General features: G+C 54.6%; 1 protein-coding gene across 1 annotated transcript in view; it reads left to right on the top strand.

Moving 5' to 3' along the window:
• Nucleotides 1–20,963, top strand: part of KIAA1671 (KIAA1671 ortholog) — a 93,186-nt gene that overhangs the window by 69,388 nt on the left and 2,835 nt on the right. The window contains exons 6-11 of the mRNA XM_041003595.1: nucleotides 12,843–12,961; nucleotides 15,772–16,033; nucleotides 16,955–17,129; nucleotides 19,036–19,163; nucleotides 20,343–20,488; nucleotides 20,878–20,960. Of these exons, the coding sequence (XP_040859529.1) occupies nucleotides 12,843–12,961; nucleotides 15,772–16,033; nucleotides 16,955–17,129; nucleotides 19,036–19,163; nucleotides 20,343–20,488; nucleotides 20,878–20,956 (909 nt within the window). The 3' untranslated portion in view covers nucleotides 20,957–20,960. The remainder of the gene's footprint in view (nucleotides 1–12,842; nucleotides 12,962–15,771; nucleotides 16,034–16,954; nucleotides 17,130–19,035; nucleotides 19,164–20,342; nucleotides 20,489–20,877; nucleotides 20,961–20,963) is intronic.

The raw sequence follows: 20,963 nt of genomic DNA, 5'->3' as shown, positions 1-20,963 counted from the left end.
GTTGCCTCCATGGTGACCAAGGCTTGTGGGGACCAATCTTGAGTTCACCCTCAGTCACCTGGGGCAGTCTCATGAACTCCGATTCCCATGTCAGACTTACCGTGCAGACCTGATGAGCTAATGCAGTGTCTCATAGCCACCCTCATGGCCGCAGCAATCCTAAGCCTCAACATCTGTATCCTGTTTTATAGATGGGGCAGCTGAGTCCCCGGCAGGTGCACTAAGAAGTACAAAGCGTTATCGTAACATTATAGTTAGTATTTGTGATGATTCCTTCACTGCTCCATGTTCAGTAGTTCCACATGCAAGGATTCCATCAACCCTGTAAAAGGTTAAAAAAAAAAAAAAGTCCGTGTCTGGTGGTGGGTGTTTGGCACATCTGTAGAATGTCAGCTTCCCATATTGAGGTACCTGGGTCCAGGTTCTGGTCCTGCTCCAGGATCCTGCTAATGCATGGCCTGGGAGACGGCAGCAGGAGTGGCTCAAGTACTTAGGTCCCAGGCCCTCACGTGGGAAACCTCTATTCCTCTGCCCTTGAAATACATGACATAAATAAGTGCAGTTAAAAAAAACAATAACAAAAGACAATGTCCATGCTGGACACATTCAGACTTACCTTTCTTGCCATTATTTCTTGCATGGGACAGCACGACCATCCTGTGCCTGGCATCTTCATTACATTGTCTAGAAAGGATGTCAGGTGCATGCCTGGATGTGTGTGGGCGCCATATGAATACTGCACTGTTTTGTAGAAGGAGCAGGGCTTCCATCGATCTGTGACATGGCAGGGATGCTGGGCCCCATGCCCTGTGCATTCTGTAAGACAACAGATCTTAAAGAAGCCTGTGGGGCCCGGCCCGACGGTGTGGCCTAGCGGCCAAAGTCCTCACCTTGAACATGCTGGGATCCTATATGGGCGCTGGTTCTAATCCCGGCAGCTCCACTTCCCATCCAGCTCCCTGCCTGTGGCCTGGGGAAGCAGTCAAGGACAGCCCAAAGCCTTGGGACCTGCACCTGTGTGGGAGACCTGGAGGAAGTTTCTGGCTCCTTGCTTCGGATCAGCATAGCACTGGCCATTGCGCTCATGTGGGGAGTGAATCATCAGATGGAAGATCTTCCTCTCTGTCTCTCCTCCTCTCTGTATATCCGCTTTTCCAATAAAAATAAAGTAAATCTTTTTTTTTTTTTTTTTTTTTTAAAGAAGCCTGTGGAGTGGTGGGCCCCCTGGCCTGTCTGTCCCTGGTATGGACTGCAGTGTGCTGCTTCTAGTATCAGGTGTTGCCTGTTTTCCTGCTCTGCTTTCACACTCGTGCAATTTCCTTCCCACTCCTTAAGTCTAAAAAATCAAAGCCAGACGTGTGACTCACTCACACCTCCTCACTGGTTGGGGGGGAAATAGGACCTTTGAGATGTCATTCACATAGCAGCCACCAAAACAAAGTGGTGACTGTGCCCCTCACGTGACCGTCTCCCGGGGGCACACTCCAGAGGGAAATGAGGAAGACACTCCCTTTGGATCTTTCTTCTGTGTTCCTGTGTCTTCCTGCTCCCCCTGGGAGAGGAGTTTGACAACAGTCAGGAAGTGATGCTGCAAGGGGTTTGAGGGCTCGCTGTGCAATCTGTGCCACAGGTGCCTGGCTGCTTTGTGTCTGGGCAGCTGCCCTGTGAAGCAGCATCATTTAGATTATCACCCCATTTTAGAGTCGTGGCCACTGAGGCTCAGGGAGGTGAAGTGACACGCTCCAATGCCTGACCTGGGGCTTGGGTTGCAGCTCACAAGCGTAACCATGGGGGTTGGCATCATGACGAAACGGGTACAGCCATCACTCTTGGTTCTGGTTTCTCATATTGGTGGTGTCCCAGCTGCTCCAATTCCGATCCAGCTCCCTGCTAATGCACCTGGAAAAGAGGTGAAAGATGGCCCAAACCCCTGGGACCCCGCACCCATAGAGGAGCTCCATCCAAATGAAGCTCCTGGCTCCTGGCTTTGGCTTGGCGCAGGCCTGCCCATTGTGGCCATTTGAGGAGCGAGCCAGTAGATGGTAGATCTCTCTCCCCCACCCCACTTAAGCTTCTGCCTTTCAAATAAACAGATCTTTATAGTAGTAATGATAAAAAGCGTAACCAAGCTGCCTAGTTTTCAGAGAGCTCATCACGTGCAGGGCTGTCCCAGGGCAGATGTTCCGTGCTCAGTGCCATATGGTTCTTGTGCTCATCTTCAGAATTGCCGGCCCCGTGCCTGCAGTCAGCTCTCAGAACCTCAGCGTTGGCTTTCCTTCTTGAGTTCTCTGTGTGTTGACTCTGGCTGTGCCCGTGCCTGCTGGTCCTCATCACTCCAGAGCCCAAGCTGATGAAGCAGCCAATCTGGTCACATGGCACGGAAAGAAGCCATGGGCAGCTGGTCACTGGGTGCTTCTGTCTGCCTGGATGTAAGCAACATCACTTCCTCTCAGTTTTGGCTGGCTAGGATGTGACTGTGTGAATGTGTCGGAGTCCGTGGAGGAAGTAGAATTGTTCGGCAGGAAGAGGCTGTGTGAATGTGCGCACGGGGCATATGGGGTGCCTTCTGCAGCGTGACCTCAGCAAGGTCTTGGCAGACTGGTGGAAGTCTGACTGCCCAGGTCCGTTGTTTTCTTCCCTGTAGAAGGGGCCGCCCTTTCCAATGAACTGTTTCCCTAGTGACGGGATTCAGGAACCCCAGGTTGAGTGCCCATTCTCTGTAGCATTATCTCTCATTTCAACAGTGTCCATTCCTTTATTCACCTGTTGGTCCACTGGAGAGTGAACTGCCATCTGTGGTGGTGGAAATGGGGACTTTCAAATGCCAGCATCTTTAAAAGAAATTCCCTGTTCTTTTGAGACATCTGGGCCCGTTTCTCTCGAAGCCAGGGAAATATTGCCGATCTCTGCTGTGCGGGGGCCGTGTTTGCTCTCCCACTGGGAGAACCCGCATGGGCTGTGGTTCCTCAGCTGCCCTGGGAGGCAGCCACAGGACATCCTGGGTTGCTGTTTGTGGTTTTGGGGAGCTTGAGAACCCCACCCTCTGCCTGGCCTGGCCATCCCTCCGAAGGGAAGAGAAAACTGATTTCCATGTGCGTTGCTGGAGAAGTACATTCCCCCACCTCCCACCCTGACTGCGAGGCAGGGAACAAACAGTTCAGAAGGGTGGTAAGGGGTCTCCTGGGTCCATGCTCTTGCTGCTGGGAATTTGGGGGTGCTACTTGGAAGATATTTACAAAAGGAGCTGAGCCATGTTTTTTATGAGGCTTACAAGGGGAATCCCTAGAACAAGTGTGCCTATAAGGCAAGCTTCCCTTACAGAATGGATCCCACTTCTTGGCTGTCATCTGCTGTGTAGAGATAGGTCCACAGGTTGTGCCCACACTTGGAAGAAGGGGCTGGTACCAGCTGGGAGCTCCGGGAGATGGGTGGCAAGGAGGACACCTTACAGTCTGGCTGTCCCAGCAGTGGGTGAGGGAGAGTTAGGTGCTGGAGAGGTACGGAATCGGAAGGACGATGAGTGAGGACTGGCAAGATGCAGCGAGAACTTGAGTGAGCTTATTCTAGGAGTGATGGGCAGCCACAGGAGATGGTTGGGCAGTGGAGTGGCCTGAGAAATCAGGCCTGCATCCCAAGTGTGCATTCCAGATGTGGTCCCTGCTGTGCTTGTCAATAGTTACTCCTGCTCCTGGTTAGGACATTGGTCAGCGATGTAGGGGAGGGAGAAGAAGGGCTAGGGGGTGGGATTCGAAGAGCAAAGTCCTCTGTGTTAGTTGTCTTTGTGCGACTACAATGAAATACCTGAGGCTGCTACCTGTGAAGCAAAGAGGTTTATTTAGCTCATGGCTTTGGGGGCTGGAAGTTCAGACAGGCCCTAGCAAATGCTGTATGATGGGTAGCAGATGGCGAATGACAGAATGTACACAGGAAGTAGCCCGTGGTGAGCCAGGAAGCAGTGAGAGAGATTGGGCCCAACTCAGGCTTTTGAACATCCCAGACACTCTGCTGTTGATGTCAGTGTCCCAAGCTTCACCGCTGTGTCGCCCCTTGGCCCTGCCCTTACATTTTGCTCCTAGATTTAGAAAATAACAATCTGAGGTCTCCCCGGGCATGCATGATTCATGGTGGGAAGGGGAGTGAATTCTATTTGCTTTTTTAAAAAACATTTATTATTAATAATATGTGTGCCTTTTCTAGTGGGGAAGACATACCTAGCCTGGCGTTTTTCTACCAGCTCATCCCTCCAACTGCCCTCTTCTCAGGCTTCTGGGGTTTACACCATGCCCTGTATCACTTTATGCAGTGGTCCATCCAACTGGATGGTCACTTTCCAGCCACCCGCCCACCCTGAAGATAAGAACCAAAGCTGTGCTGTAGACCACCAGCTCCTGGGTCCCTCTGGCATCTCCCCAGGTTTGGAACTTGGTAACCGTGAACCAGAAGCCTGGATTTACTCAATGCTGGCTCCAGGATCTTGGCCAAGGTCTAGGTTTTCCCCAAGCTGCTTGCTCCTGGCTTTAAAAACAATGTCAGCACCTTCTCTTTGAAGGGCTGAGGAAGGAAGAAATCCCTCATAAGCACCTTGTAAGCCATGAGATGCTACAGAATGGTTGTTTGTTTGAGGTTAGACGCTAATGAACTTATACTTTTTCCTTTCTGCTTCCTTTGGGCAAACTCTCACCACCCGCTCTACTCTGGAGTTCCACACTCAAATCCTGTGGACCCAAGGAGCACACCTGAGCTTTGGCTTCTGGTTGCTTAGCAACGGGATATCCTTGGCAGTTGGTGCTCTGATTGGTTAGAATGTGAACCCACCTGGCTGGTGCCTGTCAGCCATGTGCATGAAGCCATCTTCAAGTTAGAGCATCCTATTCCTTCTCGGGGTCCCCTCTCTCTAGGGACAGTTTCCAACGCCACCATGGAATTGTACAACTGGTTCTCTGAACCTTCTCTCCCTATGTCCCCAGAAACCCAAGCTTAATTAAGTTGATTCTGTGTCAAAAAAATGCATTCAGTACACTTGACCAGTCCGGTACCATTGCTTAGCGTGGGTCACCTCACAGGTATCCCTGTGTTAGCCTGCATTTGGGCACACACACATCTAATGGGGGCCTATTTTATGCCAGGGTGTTGACTATTCTCGTGTAATTTATTGAACTCAGTTTGAAAAACAGGATAGTTCGGGGGTGGACATGCCTTCTCACCCTTGTAAGACTGCAAAATCATGAAGTCAAACCTTGGCATATTGGGGACCACCTGGTGTTTTGTAAGCTTTTCCTGTACCGAGCACTGAGCAAGGTACCATGAGAACACAGCAAGTGACAATAATTCCACCCCCGTTGTGGTGTTTCTAGTCAGCCCCAGGCCGTCAGCAAGCAAACCAAGTGACACATAGACAGGTCCAAGGATTGGGAAGGAAATGTGGGCACTGAGTGGGTGGGCCGCAGCCACAGAGGTCAGGGGCGCGCACCCACACAGGCAGGTTGTAGGAATGCTGCAGCTGCCTTGTCCTTGTAGATAATAGCTGTCGTCACGCGAGGATGTGGCAATGCCAAAACGTCCCTGTTGACATGACTCAGTGTAAAGCTGGCAGCCCCAGGGCAGAGGGCACTCCCAGGCTGGTTCCTCTTGCCCACCCTCCTTCCTTAACCTTCCTTTGCATAGACTGCCATGGGAGTGTGAAATGCAAAATGCTAGGCGATACGCATACTGTCCGTGTTTCTCCTTTACGTTTTTATTTATTTGTAGGGCAGAGCTGTGCAGAGAAAGAAGGTGAGACAGACGGACATCGTCTGCTTCACTCTTCAGATGCCCAGCGCAGATAAGATGGGCCAGGCCAAAGCCAGGAGCCAGAAGCTCAATCCGAGTCCCCCACTTGGGTGATACTGATCCGGCTGCTTGAGCTTCCTCCCATCGCTGCACCAGGCTAAGCCCCCATGGCACACAGCAGGCTGACAGTCTAGAACCCGGGGCTTGGGGATGGGCTGGGTCATGTCCATCCTGCATTGGCCACAGATGTGCTGTGTGAATGAACCTGTCTGAACCCCCATTTCCTCAAATGTCCTGTGAGAGGGAGTGCTACTTGGGCGGCCATCATGGGGCTTTTGAAGGGGTGCGTGGTGACTGTCTGTGTGGATTATAAGGAGCCTGGCTCCTGTTGGGGCGCCTTCAGAAAGCTCAGGGAAAAAGCCTGTGAGGATAACACGTTGCATGGATTTCAGCATATTTCGTAGCAAAAAACAGACTCATCTGTTGAGACTCCCTGCACACAACAGACTCCACTGGCTGCAGACACACCACTCTCACCCCACCCCACCATGCCATGCCACACCTTGCCACACTCCCCTGAAGAGGGCATGCCCTCCTGGCCTCTGGGTTCAGAGGCTCAGTGCCAAGCCATAGGCCAAATTCAAGAGTGATGCCCACCCCCCCCAAGGTCATCAGAGGGACACATGAAGCAATGCTTGAGTTGCATAAGCCAGAATGGACTTTGTACTGGGAAGTCCCTCAGGATCAGATGGCCTCAATGTTAGTGTGGTCCCAATAGCTGAGTGATGTGTGTGTGAATTCTGTACACCTTATATAGTTGGGGAAACTGAAGCTCAGTGAAACTAAGAGATTTTCCCAGTTCCTCATTACTGGGCAGGGACAGAGAGGGGCTTGGGTTTCAAGTCTGTGCGTAGCAGGGACTTCCACCCTGACCCTCCCCCTTCTCCTGGGGGACCCTCCCTGGCCTTGGGCGTTGTCACAAACCCCAGCCTGGTGGATGTTCTGGTGTGACTGCCAGTATATGAAGGTGTTCGATGGTTCTGTGCAAGATCAGAAAAGGAGGTAGGTGTGCATCTGGCTATTGGGGGTCCAGGCCCTCCAAGTTCAAAGGAAGATGCCTCTTTTGTGCTTCTGGTGCTGGACTAACCTAACCCATGCTGGGCCATGCAGGTACAGCTGAGAATCCCTTCCCTTTGGGGAAAAGTGGCTACTTACTGTCTCAGAGCCACCATGGGGGTGAGGGGAACTCCTCTAAGTCCTGGGCCTCAGGGGGTTCCCTCATTATGGCTGGAAACCAGCCCTTGCCTGTCAGCGGGCTATAAATAGGGAGCTGGAGGAAGAAATGGAAAATGCTGCTGCTTGCTCTGGTCCCCTGTGGGGAGGGGTTGAGTTGAAAGCCTTCAGAGCAGCAGCACTATTGGGAAAGCCCTGGGGATGGTGGGACTAGGAGGTAACCTCGGAGACAGCAGGGAGGTGAGGCTGACTGCTTCGATAAGGCCACAGTCTAGCCCCTGCCTCGATGCTGGATTCCCAGTGATCCGGCCCAGGACCTTCCAGGATGGGGAAGGCCTCCAGTATCCTCTTTGCCCTCCAGGGGGGCTTCCCCTTTGCCCTCTGGGGGACTTCCCCTCGATTGGCCTGATGGGAAACCCCAGACTGGGGAGTAGAACTGGCTCCTGCTGGCAGTGACATCCGGGTGTTCCTGGGAGTGGCATTCCCTTTGAAGCTCATGCCTTGAAGCCTGATGACAAGGGCCAGAGGTCCCTCTATGTAGAGCTGCCCGCTGGGTGGAGGGTCCTTGGCAGGCAGCAGCTGGTGGAATCCAACAAGGCACTGACACTCAAGGTGGAAGCTTGAAGTCCCGTGTTAGGTTGGGGAGGTGAAGTGGTTCACCTGTGATCGCTCGGCCGCCAGTGGGCAGTAGAGAGCCAGGGCACGAGCTCTTGTCTGTGGATTCCACGATGACACCCCGGCCTGTGCATGATGCATAGTTGGCAGGACATATTACTCAAACACGCCTCTTACCCACACCTCTTCATGTCGTTGCTGTCCTAGTCTTGTCTGTACACTGCATCTGATATGGTATTAATCGTGCAAATCACCTGGCACCCCTGTGAGCTTCCAGGGTCAAGTTTGCTGCCCTTGTCTCCGTGAGAGTTGGTTCTAGGAAGCAGCATTGAGTCTGGGCTACCTCGGTTTGGCTCCGGCTCTGTTGGCCAGTCGTATAGCCCTGGTTCAAAGCAAAGTGGCCTTTGTTTTCCTGGAAAATGGGGACAGCAGATGATGTGTCCTCCCTCCACCTTCCAAGAGGAGCCAAGGTATTTGAAGTTCCCTGATTTAATTCTACTTGGGAGACCACACACATAAGCGCACCCAGGAAAGGGTCTTGCATGTAGACAGTTGGTGCCCAATCACTGTTTAAGAATAAAGACCAAGATGCAGTGGAGCCTGTTTGGGAGCTCAGAAACGGAGTCATCTGGGAGTGACGGGAACCCTGGTCTGCTGCCCCCTCAGCTCTTCTGGGGTCCCCTCAGTGGCCCATATCCACCCCTGTCTAGTTAGCACACTGCATTCATTAGATGAGCTTCATCCAGTAAGAAGCCCAAGGTTGAGGAGTGGGGGATGTGCCTGTGAGCTCAGTGTGTGATGGTGGGAGTGACCCACGCACCCAGTGTCAAAGACCGTCTGTAGCATGCTTGTCACAGGAGCTCCCATCTCCAGGACTTGGCGCTTGCCATTGCTTCTTCAGATGCCTCGTCCGGTGTGTCCTCCTGGATGACACCTCTGCCTCTGCTCGAATGTCACCTCAGAGAGGCCTGCTTCCCCTGGCAGCCCCCTTGTTCAGACTCCATTGCCCAACCTCCCTGCTGCCCACAGTTGGGAGAGCCAGCCAGAGACAGCAGTAGCTCCAGCCCAGCCCAGCCAATACCAGAATGCCTCCTGCAGTCAGCTGTAGGGGTGTGACTTTGGGTGACACCCACAGAGATGGTGTGATATGCCTGAGCCATCCTTCTGTAGCCTGCAGGTCCCCCTGGGTGGACTTATCTACCCTGCAGAGCTGGGTGCCCTGAGAAGGGATACCAATTTGGGCCTCAGCTGGATGACAAGGCTGCGGTGTTATGCCCATGTTTGTCACGGTGGTGTGTTTTGGGGAATGGGACAGCGGATGTCATCATTATCTCATGATGGATCTGCTCAGCGCTGACCTGACATTTCCCAGAGTCTTCCCAACACTCACCCCAAGCAGCACCCTTCTCATCCCATTTCACGGATGGGAAGGTTGAAAGCTCGAGTCACAAGAAGTGGCAGAACTGGTTTGGTCCCTCGTAGAGCCCTTCTGGGGGCGGGATGGGAGTGGGGGTTTAATGTGCACCTGTTCTCTAAATGCTTGTGGTCTACGTTTCTACCTGAATAGATGCTGCTTTAGCAGGGACTGACCTACATCCTTCCCACTGGAAACCAGTACTTCCCTCAGGAGGCTTAGCAAGTGCTGGACATTAGCTAGGCATCCAGGGACAGCTGTCACAAGGCAGAGACACACTGAGACCTCCTGTCCCACATCACGGGCTGACAGAGAGAGAATGCTGAAGCATAGGGAGTGCCAGGTCGTCAGTGAAGTGGTGCCAGAGCTAAGGTTGGTGCAGACAGGTGCACACAGTAGGTGTGTTCCCTGGGGATGACCCCGTAGGCCAGACGGGCTGTCAAGCCCTTTATTCCTTATTCTTTTAACATGCATTTATTTTTCACCTTGAGATAGAGATAGGATGAGAGATAAAGGAAGAACCATTTCCCATCCTTGGACTCACTCCCCAGATGCCTATCATAGGCAGGGCTGGGCTGGGCTGAAGCCGGGAGCCCAGAATTCCATCCAGCCCTGCTGGGCCATCATCTGCTGCCTCCCAGGATGTATTAGCAGGAAGCTGGATCAGAAGCAGAGCAGCCAAGACAGGTGCCAGGCACTCCTGTATGTAATGGGGGTGTTTCAAGCAGCAGCTCAACCACAGTGCCCACTTGCAGGCCTGTGTCTGAGACCCGTGTATACACCTGCACCTTGCTGCCACTCTTGCTCTATTTCTCTCTGTGCCCATCTCTGCGCGTTGTTCAATCCTGGTCCCATGCCCCTACCCAAGGCACCACTCTGTGGCCACGCTGCATCCACGTTCGCCTGCCACGCCTGACCACGCCTGGCTGTGCCTGGCTACCCTTGGGCATGCCTCACCATGCCTGGCCATGCCTGTCCACACCTGACCACGCCTGACCGTGCCTGACCACACTTGGCGTTGCCTGACCATGCCTGGCCATATCTGCTCACTCATGACCGTGCCTCACTGTGCCTGGCCATGCCTGACCACATTTGGCACCATTCCTAGAGCCTTCTAAGAAAGGGCAGTGACCCATGTACCGGCGTCCCCGGGGAAGCAGTACCACTCCCATTCCTGCCACTGAGCAGGGCCAGTTGCGAGACATGGCTTGTGCTGTAGGTGAACTTGACTTTGTGGCCTGCTCAGAAGCCCATCCGAGGTCCTGTCTCCTCCCCTAGATGGACCCATGTCACAGGGAAGACCTGCTGAGAGAGCTTGTGCTGGGCAGCTGTGGGAGCAAGCTCTGGGGGCTTGCCCTGGCCCCTTCCCTATCTTACTTCCTTCTTATGCCTTTGGAGAGCACAAACTTGGGCATGGGGCACATCTGGGGACAAATCCCAGCCCCACCATTTTCTCACCTCATGACTTGGGTGTGCCAGAGCACCTTTCTGGGCCTCAGTCTCCACTCCTGTAAAGTGGGTCCATGACAGTTCCAATATTTGGGGCTTCTGGGGGGGGTCTTGATAAAGGCCTTGGGGACATCAAGATCAGGCATCCCCCACACCCCTATTCAGACCTGGCTCTTGGGCACAGCTGCGAGGACTGAGTTGCCTGGGGGCTGGGGAGTGGGGATGGGGGTCTCAGTTCTCGAATTGCTAAGATCCGTTCTGTCATCTTGGGCTGCCCTGCGCGGCACTGACTCAGGGTGCTTTCATAGGAGCATGTGCCAAACACCCCCAAAATACATGCAGGCACAACATTCCTCTCCCCACCCCCTTCCCAGCGATCTGGGGGCGCTGCCAATAGCTCACGGGAAAGTGGAGGTAGAGAAACGAGGTTTATCTGGGGACAGGCAGGCAGCGCAGTGGTGAAGACGCCCAGTGGGGTGCCTGCACACCACGTTGGAGAGTTTGGGTTTGAGTCCCGACTTGGCTTGCTGGGACACGCAGCTCGCTTGCTGCCATCCATGCGGGGTTGGGTCCCCAGCTTGCAGCATTATCGCAGCCCGGTTCTGACTCCTGCAGGCATTTGGAAAGTGAGCCGGCAGATACGAAGTCTCACTTCTCTCTGTTTCTCTGTCCTTCTGCCTTTCAAATAACTTTTAAAAGTTAGTGGAAACATTAAGTTGAGCATTTATTTTGGTACAGAAGCCCTGAATTCCAAGCATATTTTTTTTCTGTAGTGTAGCATTTTTTTTTCTTGCTAATACTCATTTTCTGCACATGTCCTGAAGGATCTTCCTCTTACTGTCTTTTTTGACTAAGAAATTCACCCCTACCCACTGGAAAAAAAAAAAGAAAATAGGAAGGAAAAAACCCCACAGCTGTTTATTCCACAACTCCTAGAGGCATAATCTCTACCCCAGCATCTTCGTGCAGCAGGTCGGTGCACTGCTCCCCAGAGGCCAAATTTGGCCAGCTGCCTATTTTGGAAATGAAGTTTTGTTGAAACACAGGTGTTTATAGATGGATCTGTGGTCTTGGAAAGTCCCAGTTTATCTGGTCCTTTCTAGAAGATGTTTCCAGGGCTTCAGGCTGCACAGTCAACTGATTTAACTTGCTTTTGTGGTGGAGGGGGACCTTGAGGAACACTGGGTTAAACCTCAGTTTGGGACATCCACAGGCCATGTCACTGCTGGTTCAAGTCCCACCGACTCCATACTTCTGATCCAGCTCCCTGCCAGTGGGTCTGGAAGGTGGCAGGCGATGCCCCTAAGGGCGTGGACTCTTGCCACCCATGTGGGAGACCTGTGTGGAGTTCCTGGCTCCTCGCTTTGACCTGGTTCCATCCTGGCAGATTAAGGCGTTCAGGGAATGAACCAGCAGCTGGAAGAACCCTCTTTCTCTCCCTCTCCCTCCGTAACACTTGTTTTTTCAAATAAACAAATCTCTTTAAAACATTAAACTTGCTTAGCCAAGGCTATAGGCTATGCACCATTTAAATGTGGGGACACATGTTAAGGCTCATTTGAACCAAGTACCTAACAGTAGTCTGTTTACTCCAGCATGGGCCTTACCCAGCTGGCCACTGTCGGGCCGGTGGAATGTTCTGGAGGGAGACGGTGTTAGGCTGCCAGGAGTGAGGGGTGCTGCCCTCAGGAATCCTGATCCTGAACCTGGACCTTGCGGGGGGGCGGGGTGAATAGATGGGTTCTCCCCAACTTTAGACACCACCTTCCCTGGGATCAGCTTCTTTCTTCCCCTACACACACACACACACACACACACACACACACACACAAGACCCTGCAGAACTTGCTCTGACTTTCACCTGCAAGTTCCTCCCCACCCCTCTGCCACTTTTTCTGTTCTTGAGCCTGTAACTCACCCCCTCTGTAAGCCTCCACTGTCTTGGCTGTCGAAGGGGACTGTATGGAAGTTGTACCTCCTAGGATGGATAGGGCAGGACTGCAGGTGACCTGCGAGGCGCTCTCATGTCGGCAGCTTAGTACGACATCTGCTACTAGTTCAGTGCCCCGTGGGGGCGGCTGCAACGCGTGCTGACAGATGCATGGTGGGTTTTGACGAAGGAGAGCTGTTTGGCCGGGCCATCCTGGAGTGGGAGGGCAAGGGGAAAGAAACCACTTCCCCTAATTCCCCCTGGTTTGCCCTGCACCCTGAGACGTCTGGGACAGGCCAGGACAGGTGCTGCCTGGGCTCACCTAGGAGGGTGGCAGGGAGTGGCAGGAATGAGCTGTGACCTTGCCCGCCGGCCGTGGCATCCTGGCATCTCTCCTGAGCGCCGCCCCCTTGTTCATGTCTCCCCCTGCAGGACCAGCTGAAGCAGTGCTTCTCCAGGAGGACCGGCGAGGCCAAGGACACAGACACCCTCGTGCGGGAGGCTGACAGCCAGTATGGGACGTGGACGGACCAGCGCCAGTGCCGGGACAGGTAGGCCATGCAATTTCTGTTTCATCAGAAACTTACCAAGGGCCCCATGGCGTCCGCAGCGGTCACAGTAAACATCCTTGCAGGTGAGGAGTGGGGATAAGGGTACAGGGAGGGACTGCTGAAGGGGTACATTGGGGATGTGAGAATGTTCTAGAACAATGCGGTGGTAAGGGCTGCAGATAAACTTGAGTGCCTGAAATATCGCTCCTGGAGAGCTGTGTGTCCTGTGTACATGTTTTAGCAACATGGGAAAATCATGAAGATTTTCATAAAAGTGCCCCCACCTCTACTCCCACGCACAGCATCGCTGCCTCTCATGTCGCTTGTCCTGTGTCCTTCTAGTCGCTGTTCAGTATAGCTGTGTGTTCCCATATGCAGTGACCCCAAGGGCGCTTCTAGAAGTTCATGGAAGGTGCAATTGAAAGAGAAGGGTTTTTTTTTTTGTGTTTGTTTTTGATGCAGAATTTTTTTTAATTCATGCGTAGTTTTTTTTTTTTAAGCATCGAAGACATTTATTTCATTTGAAAAACTGGCAGATGGAGAGAAAAAGGGATCTTCCATCCACTAGTTCATTCCCACAAGACAGACGTCCTGGCTGCTCCACTTCTAGTACAGCTCTCTGCTTACGGCCTAGGAGAGCAACGGGAGATGCTCCAAGGGCGTGAGCCCCTGCTGCCCGCTTCTGGGGAGACGCGGAAGAAGATCCTGGCTCCCAGCTTTGGGTCAACTCCGCTCCAGCTGTTGTAGCCATTTGAAGAGTGAACTAACAAATGGAAACCTTTCTATCTCAATCTGTCCTTCTCTCTGTAAATCTGAAAAAGACTAATTTACAAAAAAAAAAAAAAAGAGAGAGAGAGAGAGAGAGAGACTAATTTATGTTAGTCTCATGTTCTATCCGCTGGTTCGCTCCCCTGTATGCCTGTAGTGGCCAGGGCCGGGCCAGGCTGAAGCCAGGAGCCAGGAGCTTCTTCCAGGTGTCCCATGTGTGAGCAGCAGGAGCCCATTGCTCTTACCACTTCCCCAGGCACATTATTAGCAGGGAGCTGGATCAGAAGTGGAGCAACTGGGACCTGAATATACACACACACACACGACAGGTGGAAGTTTTACGTGCTATGCCACAACACCAGCATCCAGCCCCACTTTTTAAATAAAGTGTTTCCCATGGGGTTAATTTTACATGTTGCTTTGTACACTTTTGCCTCCGCTGTTGTGACCTCGGGGACCCTCAGAAGTCAGCCCAACCCGAAAGGGACATTTAACGGGATGGGGGCGGGGCGAGCAGCGACATGGAGTACTTTCTGGAGTGGCTGCACCCGGGTTACGGCCCAGAGCCGTGGGTGCTTGGAAGATGGGGAGGTGGAAATCTGGAAGGGATGGAGGCCCTGGTCTCAGGAGTGGAGTGATCCAGTAACACCCAGGGACTCGCATCAGGACCTGTGGGGGCGGGAACCCTCTGCTGTCTGTCAGGAGGCACTGCCGCCTGTTGGCCCTCACAATGATTCCCTTGGACAATGGCGCCATCTGCTGCCCCCTCTGCGGTACTTCCCTCATTCTTTGTGGATTAAAACCACCCAGGCCTGGGTTGGAATCCCGACTCTGCTGATTCTGCCAGTGTATACCCTGTGAGTCAGTGGGGATGACTCGGGGAGCTGGGTCCCTGCCACCCTAATGGGAGACCTGAGTTGGGTGCCAGGCTCCTAGCTTTAATGTAGTCCATCCCTGGCTATTCCAAGCATTTGGGGAGAGCAAACCAACAGATGCTGGCTGTCTTTCCATCCCCCTTAAGCTCTCAAATTAATAAAATTATAAAATAAGATGTCCCGGTAGCTACATTAAAACAAAGATAGATTAAATTAAAAATTCAAAGTTTTTATTATTATTATTATTATTATTATTATTATTATTATTATTAGAGTAGCAGACTGACAGAGAGAAGGATTCAGGCAGAAAGAGCTTCCATCCACTGGTTGACTCCCCAAATGGCTGTAGTGGCCAGAATTGAGTTGATCTGAAGCCAGCAGCTTCCTCTGGGTCTCCCGTGTGGGTGCAGGGTCCCAAGGCTTTGGGCTGTCCTCAACTGCTTTCCCAGGGCCACAGCAGGGAGCTGGATGGGAAGCTGAGCAGCCGGGACACGGACTGGCCCCCATATGGGATGCTGGTGCTTGAAGGTGGAGGATTAGCCAATTGAGCCATCATGCTGGCCCCAATAAAATTAATTTTTCACTGATTTTATCAACGCCGACAGGTCTGGAAGATGATCGTTTCCCATTACTGATAGCAGGAGGAGTTATTAAGGAGACGGGTCACATTTCCATTTTGCATTCAAAACACCCAGCGAGCACTTTCTACTCACAGGACGTGTCAACTGTCAGCACATGCTGAGGGTCTAGTCACAGCCCGGCACTGTGGCATAGGGGGTAAAGCCATTACCTGCAACTCTGGCATCCCATGGGGCGCTGGTTCGAGTCCCGGCTGCTCCACTTTCCATCCAGCTCCCTGTTGGTGCACCTGGGAAGGCAGCAGGTGGTGGCCCAAGCACACAGGTCCAGTATCCCCTGTTGGAGCGTCTAGAGTGGCGCAACGCTGACCTACACCCGGCACCTGCCCAGGTGCTCTTTGACCTCATGGCACGATTCCCCCAGAGGCTGGGGTGGGAGTGTGTGTTCCGTCCACTGCTTGCTGCTGGGATATGAAGAAAGGTGGTGGTGGTGGGGAGTTGGGGTCTGTGTCCCGCCGCCCCTGTACTTGCAGCTCCCTTCTCGGCATCAACCCCTCAGCCCCGGCCCTTGTCCCTGTCTCTCCTTCAGCTTGGCCCCGGAGTCCCCATCCCCTGACAGTGGCGCCACGACCACGACGTGGAAGCCGTCCCCCGGCGGACGCTTGTCTTCCTCGTCGTCTTCCCAGACGGAGGCCACCTTGAGCACTGGCCAGCAGGAACCCAGCACGGAGCAGCGCAGCACCGGCGGGGACCGCTCCAGTGCCGACCTGGACTCCACTGACGGCACCGAGGGGCCACCCACCCCTGACGCCGGACCTGCGAGGGGAACCGACCACTTCGCCTTCATCAGTGTGAGTGGCGAGGCGTGTGCCTGGGAGATGGTGATGGTTCCTGGTGTCGTCGCCTGCGGGTGTGTCACTCCTCTGTCTCCCAGGAGTGGCTCGTCTGCAAGCACCTGCTCCTCTCCATTGCACCTGGTCTGAGGAGGAACCTCCTCCTTCCTCTTCTCCCAGGAGAACTCAGCCACTGTGCAAATTTTGGCACTTGCTCTGCCATGGCAGGGGCTGTCTGTCACTTAACCACCTTTAGGGAGGAAGCCCCCGGGGGTGGATTTCTGCAAAGCAGAGCTGGGAGGCAGAGGGAGGCTCTCGGCCGAGCCTGGTGCCACCTGAGGTCGTGCGGTGAGGGTTTCTCCTACCCACCTGGGAAGGGGAAGGGGCTGCTTCCCGTTTTACAAATGGGCACAGGCCGGGCTCGGAGAGGTAGTATTCATGGCCCAAGGACACACAGCGGGCGGGGGCTTGAATGGGGCAGGTGGACCCTGGCCTTGGCCAAGCTTCACCCGCGTCTCCCGGGAAGAGCACGTGGCCACGGCCAGACCGAGCGCACCTGTTTCGGGGGAGGCTGAGGGTGTGATCATGGAGAACTTCCCGGAGCCTCCTCTTGCCTCTGTCCCGGGTAGCACGCCAGCAAGCATGGACGGACTTCCTGTTGCACACCGGAGCGTTAGCCTAGCCCACAGGCTTGCCTGACACCGGGAGGGGTGCAGCGTTTCCACCGTGCACCTGGCGGTTGCCAGCGCCACAGGCAGAGGCTTAACTTACTACGCCACAATAGTCCCGGGCCCCATGTTTCTAGGGGAAATGAAAGATCAGGATCGTATTGGGCTGACTGCTATGGGGTGGGCAAGCTGGCCACTCCCACCTGTGGGGAGTCCCTCACCTGATCAGTTCCTCCCTGGGCCACCTTCTTCTCCCTGCCACCCCCTACAGCAAACCTCCATCCTTGACTCAAGTGCCCTCAAGACCCGGGTGCAGCTCAGCAAGAGATGCCACCGCCGGGCACCCCTCTCCCACAACTTGCGGCGCAGCCAGTTCAGCCAGTCGGAGAGCTGCTCCCCTCTGGAGGAGGAAACGGACAACGTGTGGATGTTCAAGGACTCGACGGGTATGGCTGTGCCTGTCCCCTCTTCAGACAGCCCCCTGCAGCAGCGGGAACCCCAGGAAGGGCTCCCCAATGTGGATTATTGATGGCTTTGGAACAGAACAGTCATGTAGGAACCTGGTTTCTTGCTCTGCAGAGTTCATCAGAAGTTGGGTAAAAATCCTTTTGTAAGGGAATGTATTCATGGGCACTCATAGCGTTGCAAGAGACAGAACTGAGTAGGGTTCTGCCGTCTGCCTTCATGTGTGTTCAGTTTTTTGTTTAGGTTTTTCTTGCTGTTCTTTTTTTTTAGACTTGTGGGTTGAAAGATCACTTCATTTATTAGCAGCCTTCCCCCCTGACCCGATTATTATTATTTTTTAAAGATTTATTGGAAAGTCAGATACATAGAGAGGAGGGGAGACAGAGAGGAAGATCTTCTGTCCGTTGACTTACTCCCCAAGTGGCCTCAATGGCCAGAGCCAAGCTGATCTGAAGCTAGGAACCAGGAGCTTCTTCTGGGTCTCCCACACAGGTGTAGAGTCCCAAGGCTTTGGGCCGTCCTTAACTGCCTTCCCAGGCCACAAGCAGGCCTACACACACAGCCTCTAGTCCTCCACAGCTTCTGGAAGTGCTTTGTGGTTCATGTGGGGGAATCTGACCCTGCTGACCCAGCTCCAAGCTGAGGGCGAGGGGCCTCGCTTCCTGCCAGGGACCTCGAACAAGTGGTCGGAGGGTTTTCACTCCCCGTGCCGAGTGGTCTGAGTGGCATCTTTCTCTGCATGCTTTCTCGGTTCTCTGAACCAAGCTCCTCCCAGCCGCCCCTTGGAGCAAGTGAAGATCGTGCAGGGACAAAGGCGCACGAATCCCTCCACCCCCTGCTCCTACCCCACGGGACACAGCACAGCCCTTCTGGCTCCCTGTAGCTGCCATGAGCCACCCGGAGCCCGGAGCGATGGCTACGCAATGCCCAGCTCCCTGCTGAACCTGAGGGAGCCCGAGGATCAGGCCTTGCCTTGCTTGGCTCGGGCCCCTTTGCCCACTCCTAACCGTGCCTATCCATGCCAGTGTCCACATCTCAGGGACAGTGCATTTCTTCACGCCTGGCCCCTGGAAGCCCGCTGCCTGGAGTCCCCTGCTTGGTGGCTCTGCTATGAGGCTTACCAAGAATCCCACTCTTTGCTCTGTGAGCTGGGCGCATGTCTGTCCACGCCCAGTATTCCCTTCTGTGTCCCTGAGTTGGAATGGGCCAGGGATCCAGCAGGTGGGTCTGTCTGGGCCCTCTGCCAGGAGAGTCCCCAGACACACACACACACACACACACACACACACACACACACACACACACACCCTACTACCTGCCAGGAGAGTCCCCAGACACACACACACACACACACACACACACACACACACACACCCTACTACCTGCCAGGAGAGTCCCCAGACACACACACACACACACACACACACACACACACACACACACACACACACACACACACCCTACTACCTGCCAGGAGAGTCCCCAGACACACACACACACACACACACACACACACACACACACCCTACTACCTGCCAGGAGAGTCCCCAGACACACACACACACACACACACACACACACACACACACACACACACACACACACACACACACACACCCACCCACCCACCCACCCACCCACCCACCCACCCTACTACCTGCCCATGGTCAGTGTCTTCTGGCCAGAGGCAGAGCCGTGATGAAGAGAGACTGTGACAGCCACAGGCGCCTGCGGGTCTCCCCTTGTGTCAACTGGGGCCAGCGGTGTTGTCACACTGGGCTTGTGGCAGAGAGTACAGGAAGGGCTGTGTGCCAAGCACCTGGCACACAGCAGCACCGCCCTCCACAGCAGTGGCCCGTGATACCGGTACCCTTGTCTGTCTGACAGAAGAGAAATCGCCCAGGAGGGAGGAGGAATCTGATGATGAGGAGAAGGCACCCAGGGCTGAGAGGACACCCGTCAGCCGTCCTCAGAGGATGCCCGTCTTCCCAGGGATGGATCCGGCCGTGCTGAAGGTACCAAGCCACCCACCTGCCCCTGGGGCTGCTCCCCCACCTCTCCCTCCGTCCCTCCCCGCTTTCCTGCCTCTCATCCATCTTCCCATCCATTTCTTGTCCTTGCCCTTCCCTCCATTCTTGTGGAGGACTCAAGGGAAGTCGTGCCCATCACCCCGCTCTGCCACCGCCCTCCCCCCATGACAATCTCTCCTTCCAGTCTCGCATGGGGTGGGGAGCAGGGCAGGGGCCTAGGGACGGTGCTGTGGATTTCCTGCCTGTCCTCAGATCGCGAGCCTATAGCTGTGCTGGGTTGCATAGCTGAGCCGCCATGGGTCTGCGTGTGGAATGGGGCTAATCCTTCCCGGGGTGGGGAACAGGAGGGGGACCCCCCCAACCTTGGGCCTCCCAAGGCTGCTAAGAAAGTGGGCACAGGGAGTGATGGTTTCAATGTCAATGGCTTGGGGACCTCAGCACACCAGCAGAGTCACACCTGACCAGATTACAGGACCCTCGTGGAAGGGTCTTTCCAGTAGACCTGGAATGGAACGGGCCTGAATGCAGATAAGGGAGGGGCTTCCGCGCCAGGCACCGTGCACCTGTGGTCACCATGTGGTCCCCCGCCGCCCTCCCGAGGTCCTCATTGTCTCCTGTTTAACTGAAGGAGAAGTGAAGGCTCTTTTGTGCGGCGTCTCAGCCCTGCGTGTCCTCCCAGGCCTAAGAGATGCCAGCGGCCAACCCCATGGCCCCGTGACTCTGGGCAGAGCGCTTCCCCATTGAGCTTCAGGCTGCCCCTCCGTAGAGTGAGATAAGGCGGCCACTAGCTCCCTGTAGAACCCGTGCTTGTGGAATGGACTGCTGAGTGCCGTGCACCCTAGGAGGAAGGGAGTCCCCAGGGGGCTTACTCAGCCAGCTGATGATGGTGATGATGTGGAGGACATGAATGCCCACAGCCACCACTGGCTCCTAGAGCAGTTCGCCTCACTGGGAACGCATGTCCAGTGACTTCTCAGCGAAGGAGGAGACGATTCTATGGGGCCGGGGGATCAGGAGCTGCGAAGGCCAGCATGGCCTCTGCTCTTTCTCGGCCCCGTGCCCGCTGCTGTTGAGCCTTCCTCAGGCCTGCCAGCATCACCGGATGTCGCCCTCCCCTGCACGAGGGGCCCTTGCAGACCCTTCTCTCTTTTCCCCCCGACCCAGGCTCAGCTACACAAGAGGCCAGAGGTGTCAGACGGTCCTGGTGAGACCCCCAGCTGGGCCCCCCAGCCCAAGACCTCCAAATCCCCCTTCCAGCCTGGGGTGCTGGGCAGTCGGGTGCTGCCACCCAGCGTGGAGCAGGAGGACAGGTGAGTGGCCTCAGGGATGGGTCCTTAGGGGCTCCGTGCCCAGGCAGACGGTGGAGGCATCCAGCTTCCCACAAACCCAGTTATCAGCCCCATGCCTGTGGCTGCCCCTTGCAGTCTAAGAAGTGGGGAGGAGGCCTGGGGTGGGGCTGGTGGGCTCCCCCTTGCCCTCCTGCATGGAAAACCAGGCTCTGTTACTGGATAAGGGCTTTTATAAGCTAGCTGTGCCTGCACAGATGGGGAAAGTGAGGCACACTTCCTCCTGCCCACCCAGGGCAGGTCTGGGGGCACTTGGGAGACCCCAGGCAGGTGCAGCAAAGGACATGTTCTGGCTGAATGAGGGAAAAAAAGCCACATTTAATGTTCCCGATTTAATGCTCTGTGTCTCTTAGGTCAGTGGAGCCCTCTCCCCAGTGGCTAAAGGAGCTGAAATCCAGGAAGAGGCAGAGCCTGTATGAGAACCAAGCTTGACCAGGTA

The sequence above is a fragment of the Ochotona curzoniae genome, unplaced genomic scaffold (assembly GCF_017591425.1).
Source record: "Ochotona curzoniae isolate NIBS_2020 unplaced genomic scaffold, NIBS_Ocur_1.0 scaffold_274, whole genome shotgun sequence".
Classification (NCBI taxonomy): Eukaryota; Metazoa; Chordata; class Mammalia; order Lagomorpha; family Ochotonidae; genus Ochotona; species Ochotona curzoniae.
Note: the sequence above shows the minus strand (reverse complement) of the source record. Positions and strands in the feature narration are given on the sequence as shown.